This window comes from Ranitomeya imitator, chromosome 1 (assembly GCF_032444005.1).
Source record: "Ranitomeya imitator isolate aRanImi1 chromosome 1, aRanImi1.pri, whole genome shotgun sequence".
Classification (NCBI taxonomy): domain Eukaryota; kingdom Metazoa; phylum Chordata; class Amphibia; order Anura; family Dendrobatidae; genus Ranitomeya; species Ranitomeya imitator.
Window position 1 is genome coordinate 894418831 of NC_091282.1, and position 16860 is coordinate 894435690.

The 16860-nt window shown below is 45.3% G+C and overlaps 1 protein-coding gene across 1 annotated transcript in view; it reads left to right on the forward strand.

Annotated features, from left to right (window-relative positions):
* CCDC158 (coiled-coil domain containing 158) overlaps positions 1-16860 on the forward strand; it is a 193180-nt gene that overhangs the window by 86373 nt on the left and 89947 nt on the right. Inside the window, exons 17-18 of the mRNA XM_069743236.1 lie at positions 1476-1568; positions 12439-12582. Coding sequence (XP_069599337.1) covers positions 1476-1568; positions 12439-12582 — 237 coding nt within the window. The remainder of the gene's footprint in view (positions 1-1475; positions 1569-12438; positions 12583-16860) is intronic.

The window sequence follows — 16860 nt, forward strand, 5'->3', positions numbered from 1 at the left end:
CCACTCCTTGCTGTTCTCCTCCACTGAACAAAGCTGTGCCGCCTGTTTACTACGGTTGCCAATTTTGAACTGCATTTCGACTACTTACTGATTTGGCCCTACTCTCTGTGTCAGCCTCTCATTCCAGTTGTCCTCCACTGCAATGCCCCCTGGTTATTCCTGTGTTACCAATTTTGAACTGCATTTAGCCCACTTTATTCTTTGGGCCTATATCTGTGTTTCCACTTCATCGTGCCCATTGCCCAGCCAGTGATAGATGAGTCTGCTGGTACATTGACCCATAACGCAACATTCCCCGTGCATGCTACACAACAACATTGTGACCCTGCTGAAAGTCAGGTTGCTCTTCCCGCATACCATACCACCTTACACGGGGACAAAGAGGAAGGTGCAGATGAAAGTGCAGGTTCCTTCATCAGGTGGGGGGAGGAATACTAGTTGGCGACGTCACTGGCACAGGGCCTCTCATAGTATGCAAAAGTGTTGCTGCCGGTGGGAGGCGCCCCCGCCGTGCAAACACACCGCTGTACTTTGAGGGGCCCTGTGCCAGTGCCAATGCCAACAAGTGGGCCCCCCCTGCTTGCTCAGGATCACAGCACTTGCAAAGTTGAAATACTTACCTCTCCCTGCTCCACTGCCGTGACGTGGTCCAGATTTCCTGGGCCCACTAATTACTTGAACCAGCCCTACCCCACACAACTTTAGCCAAATGACCCCCAATTTCAAATGCCTTCCAATTATTATAAGGTAAATTACGCTTGACAAGCTTCATTAAGAAGAATGGATGGTTTTGACATTAAAATGGGCACTCTAGGTGTTTTCCTGGCCCCCACTCACTGCCGACTATGCTGCCCCATTGACTTGCATTGGGTTTCGTGTTTCGGTCGATCCCGACTTTTCGCCATAATCGGCCGATTTCACTCGACCCGACTTTTGAGATAGTCGGGTTTCGCGAAACCCGGCTCGACTCTAAAAAGGTCAAGGTCGCTCAACTCTAATCACAAGCATAAATTGTCGATTACATAGTACTGGAAAACCATTTTAATGGCAAGTTTATAGTATGGTATGCAAGGATGATGTAAATAAGGCATTATCCTAACATTCTTGATGAATGTATCATATCAGGATAATATGTTATAAATTAATTTGCAAACATCGCAACGATTGACAGGGAATGTTTTCAGATGTTTATATTATATTAATACATATGTACATACAGCCCTGCAGCACTGGGGTCCTGAGGTCAAATCCCACCAAGGACAACATCTGCAAGGAGTTTGTATGTTCTACCCATGTTTGTGTGGGTTTCCTCTGGGTTCTCCGGTTTCCTCCTACACTCCAAAGACATACTGATAGGGAATGTAGATTGTGAGTCCCAATGGGGAGAGCGATGATCATGTCTGCATAGTGCTGTGGAATCAATGACGCGATATAAAGCTCATGTGGACTGATATCTCTGCATCTATGCATTACAGACTTTGTTACAGTTATCAGAATGCCAAGCAGTAATTCAGCTCCTGGAGCAAGAAACTATGCGCTTGAGGTTACAGCGCACACTGGACTTACAGGTAATTATTAATATAATGTCATATTGTTGCTTTCAAAATGAATCATATACTTTATTGATAAAGGATATGCAATAATAGGTTATCCAATCTGGCATAAGCTTGTTGTACTGTGTGCTTTACAATAGTTTGTGTACTAAATATGAGTCTTTAGCACGACTTCTTCTGTTGCATACCATCTGAAATCAATAGAAATACATAAAAAAGAGATTTAACAAAACTGGTGTAAAGGTAAATTGTTCATAACAACTAATCTCTTTCTATTTAAATCCAAACACGGTTATAGTGTATATACAAAGTCTACACACCGGTTGTAAAGAAGAATCATTTCAGAACTTTTTCCAAATTTTAAAATTAAATTGAAATATTGAATTGAAAAATAAGCTGAAATCTTTTTTGGTTGAAAAATATGAACAAAAACTAAAATAATGTGGTTGCATACATATTCACGCCCTTAAACTAATGCCCTTTGAAATTATGACTTCATTCAGTCTTTTTGAATAGGAGTCTATCAGCATTTTACATCTAGAATTGTCAATATCTGTCCTATCATTCTTGTAGCAGCTCTACAAATCTGTCAGATTTCAAGGGTATCTCCTATCTATTGCCCTCTTCCACAGATTTCCAATTGGATTAAAGTCTAGCTGGGCCATTGCAAAACTTTGATCTTCTGATGAAACCATTCTTTTGTTGATTTCGAGATATGCTTAGGGTTGTTGGTGTTGTGCTGAAAGGTGAAATTCTTCTTTGTCTTAAGCTTTTTAGCAGATGTCTGAAAGTTTTGATGCATAATTGACTGATATTTGGAACAGTTCATAATTCTCTCCACCTTGAATCCCCAGTTCCAGCTGCCAAAAACCAGATGCCTCCACCATGCTTCACTGAGGGTATGGTGTTTTTTTTGTTTTGCGCAGTGCTGGCTTGGCACTAAACATACCTTTTGGAATTATGATCAAAAAGCTGAAACTTTGTGTCATCAGACGATAACATGGGTTCCTACATGCTTTTGGCAGACTTTATGTAGATTTTTACAAACATTACCAGTTTTGGATGTTTTTTAGTAAGGAAAGGCTTCAACCTTGACACCCTATGCCACACAAAAGAATATGAAGAATTTGGGAGATTGCTTTCACATGCAGTGCACAACCAGTACTTGCTTGCCAGAAATTCCTCTAACTCCTTTTATGTTGCTATACGCCAATGTCCAGTTCAAGGTAATGTCACTGTTGTGCCAAATGTAAGCCACTGACTGATAATTTTCAACAATTGGATGGCTTTGCTGTGTCGTAAGCTGTTTATGGACTGTGGCTTTTGCTGTAAAATGCAATGAAGAGAATATCAGGAAAATTTAAACAGTTAAACTTTATACAAGATACTCAGAATCACTGTAAATGATGGCTGCCATGTACTGTCTACTAATTAACATGGATTTAAGTGTGATTGGCCAATTTTTTAACACAACCACATCCCCAATTATGAGAGGGTGATCACACTTATGCAACCAATTATTTTAGTTTAAAATTTTTTCCCCCTGAAAATAATTTCATTTTGATTCTCAATGATTTTTACACATTATGGGTGACATTAAAGTTGGAAAACGTTCCAAAGTGAATTTTGTTGGTATGATTTTGTTTACATGACAAACATTTTAACAGTGGTGTGTAGACTTTTTATACACATTGTAGTTCACTAAATTGATATTAATAATATAAGGGAAGCGATCATGAGAAAGTATATTGGCGGCTCAGCAGTAAAGAGAATTGTCAAAGAATTACTCCATGGCAGGAAAATGTAATTTTTGCACTCACCAAATAAAAAAGGTCTTCTTGCCTTCCTGATGCTTTATGGTCGACATGATATGGTTGACATGATATTTTCTCCTTCTCCTCATTGGGGACACAGGACTGTGTGTATATGCTACTGCTGCCAGGAGGCTGACACTAAGTAAACATAAAAAAAGTTTAGCTCCTCCTCCGTCGTATACACCCTGACACTGGCCGAAGGCAAACCCAGTTTATGCTTAGTGTCTGAAGGAGGCGCTGGTCTGGTTTCCAGACTCTCCATTTTTTTTTCTCATCACATGGAAATGAGACAAGGGGCGACGGACCCTTTTAAAAGGGTCCGATCTCCCCAAACCAACAACGGGCGAGCACGTGGAGTGTCGCCTCCATGTATCCTCTCCCGCAACGTGGGACCCCTTGCCGGTCTCAGCCCTGACCACCCTAAGGTAATGAAAACCTAGGCTGTACTGGTGCATATGGACTGTCCGTGCAGCCTCCACTTCATCACTAATGCATAGACAGCGGTGATACAAGGAGGCGGACGGTCCCTCTCCTCATCCCCTGAAGGGAAGATGGAGTTAGGGTGCCAGCACCATCCTTTCTAATAGCCCCCCTCTGACCTTAAGCTCCATCGCGTGGTGGGGGGCTGGGAGGGTTCCTGCAGCAGCATCCCGGGAACAGCAGGCGCTGCGATGCTGGGGGGGGAAATCTAGGCCCCGGCTTCTGCCTTGGTAGGCCGCGGGCGGAGGCCCCGCCCCTCCCGGCCGCATCATCACTATAGGCCCCGCCTCCCACAACTCCGCAGTGAACTTGGAGGAAAAATTTAGGCCAGCTTCAGATCCCCATAGGCCGTGGACTGAAAACGCCACCATTTCTGGTGGGACCACCCACCAAGGAAGCGCTCCTTTTAAGGGAACAGCGCAGTTGTGTCACCCTTTGACAGGTTCCACAGGACGGACGGGGACACAGGACTGGGGTAAGTTCTACTCCCCCCAGCCTGACAGCTGCAGTATCTGTTTTCTGCAGCCTATCTAAAACTCTGTTTATAGCATCAGCAGGGCCATGTCTAGAAGGACCAAATCTCACACTGTTTTATACACCGCATGTGTAGCCTGTCGGTCCACTTTTCCGTATGCCCAGAGTAATCGTCTCTGTGAGGCCTGCGATTTTGAACGCAATCAGGAACCCTCCCCTGCGACTCAGGCAGAAACTGTAGTTTCTCCCCCGGAATGGGTCACGTTCTCGTCGCAATCTATTGCATCCCTAACCAAGGCAATCGAGTTTCTTCAAACCCCGGCTGGGGCCAGGTACAGCGATTCTTCTACCTTGGAGAGGTCTTCCGACTCATTGGAACCTCCGGCCTGCAGGGGCCGCGCTCTCACTAGGCAGACGCGGGGGAAGCGAACCCATACAGCGTCTCTCGGTCCATCAGGTGCATCTGCATCCTTGAGTTCCGCCTCTCGTTCACCCTCACCAGCAGAGGTTAGTGAACATGGTTCAGACTACGATTCTGAAGGGTCCCTCGATTTTGAGGCACCTGATTATCAGGAGTCAGTAGACAGCCTAATTGAGGCCGTCAACCAAACCTTGGGTATAAAGGATGAATCTACCTTGGCCTCAGGTCATAAGGTATCATTCAAGAAGATCAAGCAGCCTCATAGGGTGTTTTCCACTCACCCTGAGTTTGAGGACTTAGTACAACGTCATAGATAGCATCCAGACAGGCGTTTCTCGAGACAAAAGGTTCTAAATACAAGATACCCTTTCGCCCCTGAGCTGGGTAACAAGTGGGCAGAATCCCCGTTGGTAGATCCACCGGTTTCTCGTGTGGCCTCTAACACGCTGTTATCCCTTCCCAACGGCTCCTCTATTAGGGACCCAACTGATCGGCTCATAGAAAGTTTGGCCCGTTCAGTTTTCGAGGTTTCAGGATCTGCCCTCTCGCCCTCTTTTGCAGTGACTTGGGTAGCTAAGGCCATGATATCTTGGTCAGCATCTTTATCTAAGGCTCTACAGGAGAGGGACCGACCAGGGAAATTGACAGAGATTTCAAATCAGATAGCTCTAGCTGGGAGCTACCTGATCAATGCATCTTTGGATGCAGCGAATGGTGCAGCATTAGCTGCCGCAAACGCAATTGCCATTAGACGGACTCTTTGGTTGAGAACATGGTAGGCGGATTCTACCTCGAAAAAACCCTTACAACTCTCCCATATCAAGGTGGTCGATTATTTGGGGAAAAACTGGATCAGCTCATTTCTGATACCACAAGGGGGAAAAAGAATTTTCTCGCACAGCAAAAGATTAAACAACCCTTCCGTCGCCAGTTTCAGGCATGTTTCAAATCCTTTTGTAACTCCAGGTGGACCCCAGCATCAAACCCCGCTGGCCCAGGTCTACCTAATCAGGACAGAGATCATCAGATCTCCTACAGGGCCAACCCATTGGGAAGAATGCGGTCCCAGCTACCAAGGTCAAGGGGATCTAGGTCCCATAGGTTTTCAGCCAAATAACTGGAGGCGGTCTCCGATCGCCACCGACAGAGTAGGCGGCTGTCTACTCTTGTTTCATCAGTCCTGGCTTACGGTGGTTCACGACAGGTGAGTAAGAGAACCAGTGTCCTCAGGGTACAAAATAGAGTTTCTTAGTCACCCCCCATGGTGGTTCTTCCCTCCCGTCTTCCCAGTTCAGAATCCCCGGTACAAGCCCTGTTCAGAACTGTAGAATCCCCTCGGCTCCGCGGGGTCATCACTCCAGTCCCGAAGGAAGAGAGATTTCAGGGGTTTTATTCCAACCTGTTTATAGTTCCCAAAAAAGACAGATCTGTAAGGCCCATTCTGGTCCTGAAAAGTTTAAACAGGTTTGTCAACATTCGTCACTTTCGAATGGAATCTCTCCGGTCGGTCATTGCGGCAATGGAAAAGGGAGAATTCTTAGCCTCAATAGATATTCAAGATGTTTATCTTCATATTCCCATATTCCCTCTGCATCAGAAATTTCTATGTTTTGCCGTAGGCAGCCTACATTTTCAGTTCACAGCTCTACCTTTTGGGCTGGCCACCACACCCAGGGTATTTACAAAGCTCATGGCAGCAGTGGTGTCCATCCTGCATTCCCGGGCATACTCGTCTTGCCATATCTAGACGACCTGCTTATCAAAGGGCTGTCTTTTCGAGCCTGCGAGTTAAATGTCAGCATTACTCTGGATACTATTTCTCGCCTATGGTGGCTGGTGAAATCGTCCCTTGTACCATCTCAGAAAATCTATTTTCTAGGGATGATTTTCAACACCTCACAAGGGTTGATAATCCTACCCTGGGACAAGGTCCGGACCCTCTGGCAAGAGGTGAGGATCCTTTGCCGGCCGATCTAGCATAAAATCCGGTGCTGCATGAGGGTCGTAGGAAGGATGGTGGTGGCAATAGAGGCAGTACCTTTTGCGCAATTTCCGTCCTCTCCAACATGCATTGTAGGCAGCATGGGACAAGAATCCGTATTCTCTCAACCTCAGGTGCCGTCTGTCTCTCCAGGTCAGACAGGCTCTTGCATGGTGGTCAACGAGCCCTTCTCTACGACAAGGGAAACCCTTTTCCCCAGCCCATTGGCTGGTAGTCACGACGGATGCCAGTCTTCTCAGTTGGGGAGCAGTGTTTTGCCATCACACGCTGGTCCTCGCGGGAGTCAACCCTCTTGATCAACCTATTGGAGATTCGGGCGATTCGACTGGCGTTGCATTTTCATCATCTTCTAGCAGGCTGCCCTGTCTGGATTTAATCAGACAATGCCAAAGCAGTGGCCTACATAAATCATCAAGGGGGTACCCGCAGCAGGACAGCCATGCACGAAGTAAAACAGGTCCTCGACTGGGCCGAGAAGAACTACTCTGTGATTTCGGCAGTCCACATCCTGGGCGAGGAAAACTGGGCTCCAGATTTTCTCAGTCATCAGGCCCTTGCATCCGGGGAGTGGTCTCTTCATCCCAAGGTGTTTCAGCAAATATGTAATTGCTGGGGAACCCCGGATGTGGACCTGATGGCTTCCGGAATGATGCCATAGTACCCAGGTTTGTCGCCCGGTATCGAAATCCACAGGCAATCGCCGTGGACGCGTTAGTTCTACCTTGGAACCAGTTTCGTCTCCTATACCTGTTTCCCCCTCTGGCACTTCTCCCGAAGGTAGTCAGGAAGATCCAGACAGAGGGAGTCCCAGCAATCCTGGTTGCTCCAGATTGGTCTCGTCGGTCATGGTATACAGACCTAGTGCAGCTGCTCACCCAGGTCCCTTGGCGGCTTCCAGAACGCCCAGATCTACTGTCTCAGGGCCTGCTCTACCACCAGAACTCAGGGGTCCTGTGTTTAATGGCCTGGCCATTGAATCTTGGATTCTGACGCAGGCCGGGTTCTCACAAAAGGTTGCCGCTACCATGATTAGCGCCCACAAATCCGTTTCCGCACGTATCTATCATCACGCCTGGAAGGTCTTCTTTTCATGGTGCAGAAAGCATGGGCTTCCCCCACTATGATACTTCATCCCTAACATTATTGCTTTTCTCCAAGCCGGCTTGGATTCAGGGCTTGCACTAAGTACTCTAAGAAGACAGACATCATCCATGTCAGTTCTTTTTCAGCCAGGATCGCCGTCAATTTACAGGTGAAAACTTTTCTAAAGGGAGTCGCTCACATGGTACTGCCTTACATTACCCCCCTGGATACTTGGGACCTTAACTTGGTCTTAGGTGCCTTGCAGGAAGCTCCTTTTGAGCCTCTTCAGGACATCTCTTTGACCTACTGTCACGATCAGCTGCGGCCACAGAAGCGGCCCGGCCCATAGAGGCCCCCAAGCCGACCAACCCCCTTTAAACCGCAGAGGGGGACCCGGCCTACCTGAACTAGGGGAGGGCAGCGACCGGGGTTCTGTGGCAGCTGAGCATGTGGATAAGGAAAGAGACACATAGGACTATATTACAAAGCACAAATTAAGGTATAGAGAAAGTAAAGTTTACTAAAGTAAAGTCACACAGTACATAAACAAAACATGATGATGTCAGGCTCCCGATTCCACACTTCAGTAGGGTACCACCCAGTGGACCCCAAGGCACCAACGGATCACAGAGGCACAAATAGGCGGGACATCAGGACACAGGCAGGACATCAGGGTACACGAGAACATCAGGGCGCAGGCAAGACATCAGGATATAGACAGGACATCAGGACATCTGGACTCAGGAAAGACCTCAGGACATCAGGACCCAGGGTCACCAGCAGACAGGAGTCGTTCGGTTCCGGACATCTGACACGACCTACAGGCATCACCAGAGTCATCAGGCTCCAAGCTCCAGACAGCGGTCATCAGGTTCCAGACTGCGGTCATCAGGCTCCGGGCATTGGACCTAGGAAGGAACTCAAGTGTGATGGTGCAAGCACGGCCGTACTAGACATGAGCAAGACGGGGTTAACACCGAATGGAAGTCAGAACACAGTGTAGTAGATGCTCAGCAGAAACACCGGTTTCAAGAGACTCAAAGTCACTAAGAATGAGGCTCCAGATGCAGAGGGATTCCAGGAACATAATCACAACAGACACAGTTCAGACAGGTTCAGGTACGGGACAGGTACAGATCAAGGATTCGGGCCTGGATATACCGCCTCCAGGACAGGCACCAGAACAGGACAAAACAGGAATCAAGGCAAGGACTTTGGTACCAAAACATAGACAGGAGAGGTGCAGGAACACAAACACACATAGCGAAGTTCAGGAGCTTTGTGAGTAGCTCAGGCCCCGCCCATAGGGCAGGGGAACATTATATAGGAGCTGCCCTTCAGCAATTGGCTGGGAACAGCATTTGAAGTACACACCCTCACCCTGATAAAAGCAGGGGAGGTGTGGCTACGCATGCCCTAAGCACAAACAGAAACCATTACAGCACCATCAGTGCAGGATCTGAGGCTCAGGGCACCTGACTGAAACTACATGAACTTACCCATGTGGAAAGTCATGCACCAGCTGCAAATGACCTCACAACCCACGGACAGCTTCACAGCAGCAACCAGGGACCGCATATGAGGAAGGTATGCAGCAGGGCAAATACCTAAACACCCATGTACGACTGTGCAGCAGAGCAGGGAGCTGAGAAGGCTCCATCCAAGTAACAGCCAACAGTATCCCAGCTCAAATTAGGGGGAAAAGAGTAAAGGGTTAAAGCAAACATATGCATTGTCATGCTGAGAACCAGAAACAGACAGAACGGCATGACACCTACCTTTCCTGGAAAGTGTTCTTGGCGGCCATAACTTCCATTAGGTGGGTATCAGAGCTGGCGGCTATATCCTGCCGGGCTCCGTTTCTACGGTTCAATCAGGATAAGGTGGTGCTCAGGCCAGCACCCTCGTTTTTGCCAAAGGTGATTTCCTCATTCCAAATTAACGAGGACATTGTCTTACCTTCTTTTTGCCTGGCGCCAACACACCGTGTGGAAAAAGCTCTCCATACGCTAGACCTAGTGAGAGCACTTAGGAGGTACATTTCACGGACGACACCTTTTCGGCAGACTGATGCGCTGTTTGTCCTCCCTGAGGGTCGCAGGAAGGGACTTGCTGCTGCAAGATCCACCATGGCCAGGTGGATACAATCAGCTATTTAGGAGGCCTACCGCGTCAAGGGCATGGTTGTTCCGGCTGGAATCAGAGCACACTCCACTCGGGCAGTTGGGGCTTCCTGGGCGCTTCGGCACCAGGCTTCGGCAGAACAGGTTTGCAAGGCAGCAACCTGGTCCAGTTTGCATACCTTTTCCAAACACTATAATGTCCATACTCAGACTTCTGCAGATGCAAGTCTGGGTAGAAGGATTCTTAAGGCAGCGCACCTATAGGCGGTAGATGCCTGGATATTACTCCGGTGAGTCAATTTCCCACCCAGGGACTGCTTTAGGACATTCCACAGTCCTGGGTCCCCCAATGAGGCGAAGGAGAAATAGGGATTTTTGTGTTACTCACCATAAAATCCTTTTCTCCGAGACGCTCATTGGGGGACACAGCTCCCTCCCTGTTAGCCAGATGGCTGTTTTTTGTTATTTGACTTTATCAGTCGGTAGGGTCGTTTTCTAGACATGTTGTTTCTGTATTAATGCTGACTTTTTTATTTGTTCTCCTACTGCTTTTTGCACCAAACTGGGTTTGCCTTCGGCCAGTGTCAGGGTGTACACGACGGAGGAGGAGCTAAACCTTTTTTTATGTTTACTTAGTGTCAGCCTCCTGGCGGCAGTAGCATACACCCACAGTTCTATGTCCCCCAATGAGCATCTTGGAGAAAAGGATTTTACGGTGAGTAACACAAAAATCCCTATTTCGACATAATATGGTCATAGGCTGTGAGCTGTTTTTGGTAATCCCTATCCTGTTCATTTTATTTATTTATTTTATTTTTTCCCATGGAGTACTGATTATTTTGTATGTGTGTTAGAAAGATGTACTCTACTTTTCATTTGCAATATTTCTTCTTTCCTGAGATATTCTTACTGTCACATGATAAATTTACCACTAATAAAGGCATGGAGGGAGATTAATACGCCAGGATTCTGTTCCACTTTTTGCAATAAATTGTCACTTTGAATTTTTGTAACTTCCAGTCAAGTGATTTTTTAATGGTTCACAAAAGAGGCCTCCCATGCTATTAAACAGGCCGCAGAATGTTCAGTTCAAACATATACATTTATTTATAACAAATGAATACAAAATTCATCATTCAACATATACAATTTCATAATGTAAAGAATGCCTCCAATCCAATAACTGGTTTTATGTGACGGTACAGATGTCTAAACAATGACAGCCTTATAGTAGATAGTAAGGTAAGTCACAAAATAACTTATTCCTTAGTTATTGTTAGTGTTGAGCGATACCGTCCGATACTTGAAAGTATCGGTATCGGATAGTATCGGCCGATACCCGAAAAATATCGGATATCGCCGATACCGATATCCGATACCAATACAAGTCAATGGGACATCAAGTATCGGAAGGTATTCTCATGGTTCCCAGGGTCTGAAGGAGAGGAAACTCTCCTTCAGGCCCTGGGATCCATAGGGATGTGTAAAATAAAGAATTAAAATAAAAAATATTGATATGCTCACCTCTCCGGCGGCCCCTGGACATCATGCTGCTAACCGGGAGGCTTCTTTGTTTAAAATGCGCGCCTTTAGGACCTGCGAATGATGTCCCGGCTTCTGATTGGTCGCGTGCCGCCCATGTGACCGGCACGCGACAAATCAGAAGCCGCGACGTCATTCGCAGGTCCTTAATTCCTAGAATTAGGAGTTTTTGTGAATGAGAATGACGTCGCGGCTTCTGATTGGTCGCGTGCCGGTCACATGGGCGGCACGCGACCAATCAGAAGCCGGGACGTCATTCGCAGGTCCTAAAGGCGCGCATTTTAAACAAAGAAGCCTCCCGGTTAGCAGCGTGATGTCCAGGAGCCGCCGGAGAGGTGAGCATATCAATATTTTTTATTTTAATTCTTTATTTTACACATCCCTATTGATCCGATACCGATACCCGATATCACAAAAGTATCGGATCTCGGTATCGGAATTCCGATACCGCAAGTATCGGCCGATACCCGATACTTGCGGTATCGGAATGCTCAACACTAGTTATTGTTAGACCAATTTATAGGTAATATGTCCAATGAATTGCCTAAGAGGAAGATCTCCTATGTTAAAGTGCCAGTGTGCATGAATATATAACTAACTATCCACGCCGCCCATATAGCTTATACAATAATAGACACCTAAATTAATCAATCATTAATGCGGCCAAAACTACAATATGTTGCATGGCACCCAAACCTATGAAGTTTTTAGTATTTGCAATGTTGCCAGGCACAACCTCACTATGGCGTAATCATAAATGCGGCCAAAACCACAATATGTTGCATGGCACCCAAACCTATGAAGTTTATAGCACTTGCAATGTTGCCAGGCACAACCTCACTATGGCGTAATCATAAGATCATAATTACCTCTGTACACACACACAGGACCAGTGGTAACCCCTGTGATTTTTTAAACCTAATGTGAAATGACTGTTTTATTTTAGGAGTTCAAAGGATCCGCATCTACCGATTTACCTACTAGATCACTGCAACTAAGAACTGCAATGTCTCTGCTTCATCCTAAAGATCTTCCTCAACCGCAGAGCAAGAAGCAGATGCGTTTCTGTGATGCTGTAACAATAAGTGAGGTAATCATTGTGTGGTGAAATTATGGCATGTAGCAAATTATGTTAGTTTCACCAAATGGACCCTAGATGGTGCTCTTGTTGAGCTTCCATGAGTAGACTAGTACTGTTTTTCCTATTCTGAGCATTTATGGTATTATCCATCAATCTACTATATAATTGTCTAAGGGTCACTTCTGTCTTTCTGTCTGTCCTTCTGTCTATGCTTCTGTCTGTCACAGATATTCATTGGTCGCGGCCTCTGTCTGTCATGGAATCCAAGTCGCTGATTGGTCGTGGCAAAACGCCCACGACCATTGCCACGACAAATCAGCGATGGGCGCAGTCCGGCGGCAACATGGCCGCTCCTTTCTCCCCGCAGTCAGTGCCCGCTCCGTACTCCCCTCCAGTCAGCGCTCACACAGGGTTAATGGCAGCGCTAATGGACCGCAGTGTAACGCACTCCATTAACGCTGCTATTAACCCTGTGTGACCAACTTTTTTACTATTGATGCTGCCTATGCAGCCTCAATAGCAAAAAGATCTAATGTTAAAAATAATAATAATAAAAAAAAAATCATCATATACTCACCCTCCGGCGCCTTTCCCGCTCCTCGTGATGCTCCGGTGACCACTCCATGCAAGCGGCAGGATCCGGTGGCAAGGATGGTATGCAACAAGGACCTGCCATGATGTCACGGTCATGTGACCGCGACCTCATCACAGGTCCTGCACACCTGCGCGAAAAGGACCTGCCATGACGTCATGGTCATGTGACCGCGACGTCATCACGGGTCCTGCGCTACCAACCCTGCGACCGGAAGCTGCCGAGTGCACTGCACACAGGCGACATGACTACAAGGGCTCCCTCAGAAGGTGAGTATATGTTTATTTTTTATTTTTTAACCTGTGACATACGTGGCAATATACTATGTGGCTGGGCAATATACTATGTGGCTGGGCAATATACTACGTGACTGGCCAATATACTACGTGACTGGGCAGTATACTACGTGGCTGTGCTGTATACTATGTGGCTCTGCTGTATACTACGTGGCTCTGTGCTGTATACTACGTGACTGGGCAATATACTACGTGGCTGGGCAATATACTACGTGGCTGGGCAATATACTATGTGGCTGCGCAATATACTATGTGGTTGGGCAATATACTACGTGGCTGGGCAATATACTATGTGGGCTGTGCAATATACTACGTGGACAAGCATATTCTAGAATACCCGATGTGTTAGAATCGGGCCACCATCTAGTTATAACATAAATGAGTGATAAATGCAGACTTCACTGGAGTCTTCTGACCCACGTCTTAGAGAATTACAGAAATGGTTAAGCGCTAGACTCTTGCTCTCCACACATATAGTTATCCCATACAGATAAGTTAAAAATACCTCTAGAAGTTGAGAATGCCTTTTTAATAACTTCAATCACTCCACAGTTGCTAGTGTCACTTCTTCAGCTTGTGCCTCAAGTAATTTTTTCATGTTTGGTTAGTGAAATTTGTCACAAAATAGCAAATCTGGCATTTCAATTTTTTTGTCTTCCTGGTGTAAAATGTACAATTTAAATAGTTTTACACTTTGTTAGATTGGACTTTGTGGACACAATGATACCAAACATACTCATTTTTTAAAAGAAAAATGTTTAAGCTTTTGTGAAAAGGGATAAGGAAGAAATGTAATTTATTTTTATTTTACTTCTTTTTAAAACTTTTTTTAATTTTTATTTTATTGTTTAGCCCCCCCCAGGGAACTTGAACCAGTGATCATCCAATCGCTGCTACAATATAAAGTGTACAGTAGAGCAATTTAGAGAACTTGCAGATCTCCTAGCAAACTGAGCTTGCGGCTGAACTTCACAGGACAACTGAGATGGCTGTCACGGTGGTTCTCAGCTGGCAGCTGTAAACCTTTGACTCCCTATGATCTCGTTGCCGGGTTCTGATCGTTGCCACATGTGCACCAGTAATGGCGTCATTAGAGTAGTATTGGCACAGCGCATGAAGGCGAACATCACTTTGAAGAGTTTCTGAATTGATTAAGTGGCATGCGCCTCTTAATAAATTCGGCACCTTCTATTTCAGCAAGACTGGTATAGCACAATTGTGCTCCACACCAGTGTTGATGAATCGGCCCCTATGTTTTTTCTGTTCATTTTCCTCCCAAAAAGAATACAATGGAGGAACGGCTCTTTTTTTCTATCCCTTAGGCATTTGGAAAACAATGTAGAAGATAAAAATAAGATCAGCTCTCCAGTTTTAGGAACTGAAACGATAAGCTTGGAGCATCTTTTCTTATTCAATAATGTTGCATTCCTGTTATTACTTCTAGAATTTTATGCCTAAACTGACACCTGGGTGTTATCATTCCCTGTGTCAAAGGGGTGGGTCTCTACATAGTTGACAGACACACCCCCAGCTGGTAACACCAAGTTGTTAACTTATTCATAATTTTTTAAGTGGACTAGAAAGGAAAGACTTAACATAGAGATCCAAAAAAAGATGTTCCAAAATTGTTATTTCAAAAATGCCGACAGATCTTTTTCTAAGAGATTGTTTTATCAATTGTTGCACGAAGTGGAGAAACACAAACATAAAACGTGTACGAGTGCAGGCAAACACATATCTAACATAAAGTTTTCAGATTTTGAAATGTTTTACTCTGAAATCAATTGGTTAGTTACTTTACTATAATGTCTATATTTCCAGTTTTCACATGCTTCGCTATCTATGCGGGAAAGGTGACCTTTACCTGAGCCACAGTAACAGATTTATCTGAATGTAAAAAAGGATTAATGAGGTCAGGCTGATGGCACATGTGGCATGGAGTGTGCCTAGAAGATTTAATGCAATCTCTCCATGTGTAAGGAAGTGACATTAAATTGTACTAATTAGTAGGTAATTGAGAATGGCGTTTCTCCTTTATCTCTTTTCTGGGTAATTTAATTTGTGACGCAGTGCAGTAGGATTTTCAGTGCGATAGATAAGACCTATTTTTCCAAAGATATTATTCTTTGCAAACTGCAGAACCTAACTAAAAGTCACAAATCTATATTAAAGCATCGCTCCAGCGTGTTTTTTTTATTGCACCTCTGGAGTGGTGCTTTAAATGTGATGTGGTGTAATTGAATGAAAAGCTACCAATCCATAAAATTCTTGTTTATTTCATTGACATAATGGGTAGCAGGGGGAGAAAGAACACATTAAGGACGGCAGCTGTTTCTCACCAAACAGCACTTCAACAGGTCATAGCATCAAACCTGAGTCATCTGCCTGATCATATATTCACCATCCATCTTGTGACACTAGCTTCCAACTGTTCGGAAAACAGAAGCTGAGTTACAAGCTCTCAATGCAACTCTACAAGAGCGAGAACAAGGCTCTCATAGACTTTTATTGAAAAATGAAACACTGAAGCTGCGGGCAGGTCACTTTTCGCCAAAGATGGACCAGTTTAAGGTGTTGTCCAGTGAAAGCTGGGTTGTCAAGTCATAGCTTGCAGATCAGTGATTGTCCCACCACTGGGAGCCGCACCAGTTGGCAGATTGAGGAATTTTTAGCCCTGATCCCTGGAACCTTTAGCTTCATTACAAAATGGTGTGTCTGGTCGATAGTCTGACTGTCACTCCATTCATTCTCTATTCTCTGCTGGAAAAAATAGAGTTCAGCATTTGGCAGCAGTGTACATCAGACCTCACAATGATAATCTCCTAATGATAAAACCTTCAGTGAAAGTAAACAGCACACAGCTTAAAAACATACACATTGCTGAATTCAATGTTTCATCCCATGTTGCCTGCCATTTTCAGATTACATAGCAAAAACCAGCTAATAGAGTCCCTTTATGTAAAATCTCTGATACCAACTTGGGTGGCAGGGGTCCATAGTTTTAGAAATCTGCATTGATACTGGCTAAGATGGAATATCCATTAATATTCACAAATACAAGATTATTTCTTAAACATTATTTAACCCCTTCTCGAAATGTGAAGTATTTATATGTCATGGAAGGGAAGGACTTCCCAACCAATGAAATATATATATGCAACACCCCATGGTCCTGGGTGTTACAGTGACATTGCTTTCATCACGGGGAGAGTGATGTCATGCTTGGAAGCGAGGAAGGATCTTCTTTATCAGGTACACACAAGCATACAACATGTTCACACTCCAGGCCAGAAGCGGGAGCTCAGATCCAACTTGTGGGTGGCTCCCCTATATATATTCTGGTCTGCAGGGAAAGTCAGTCAGTCTGAGAGAGAGTTCCTGTCTGAGAGTCAGAGGAGA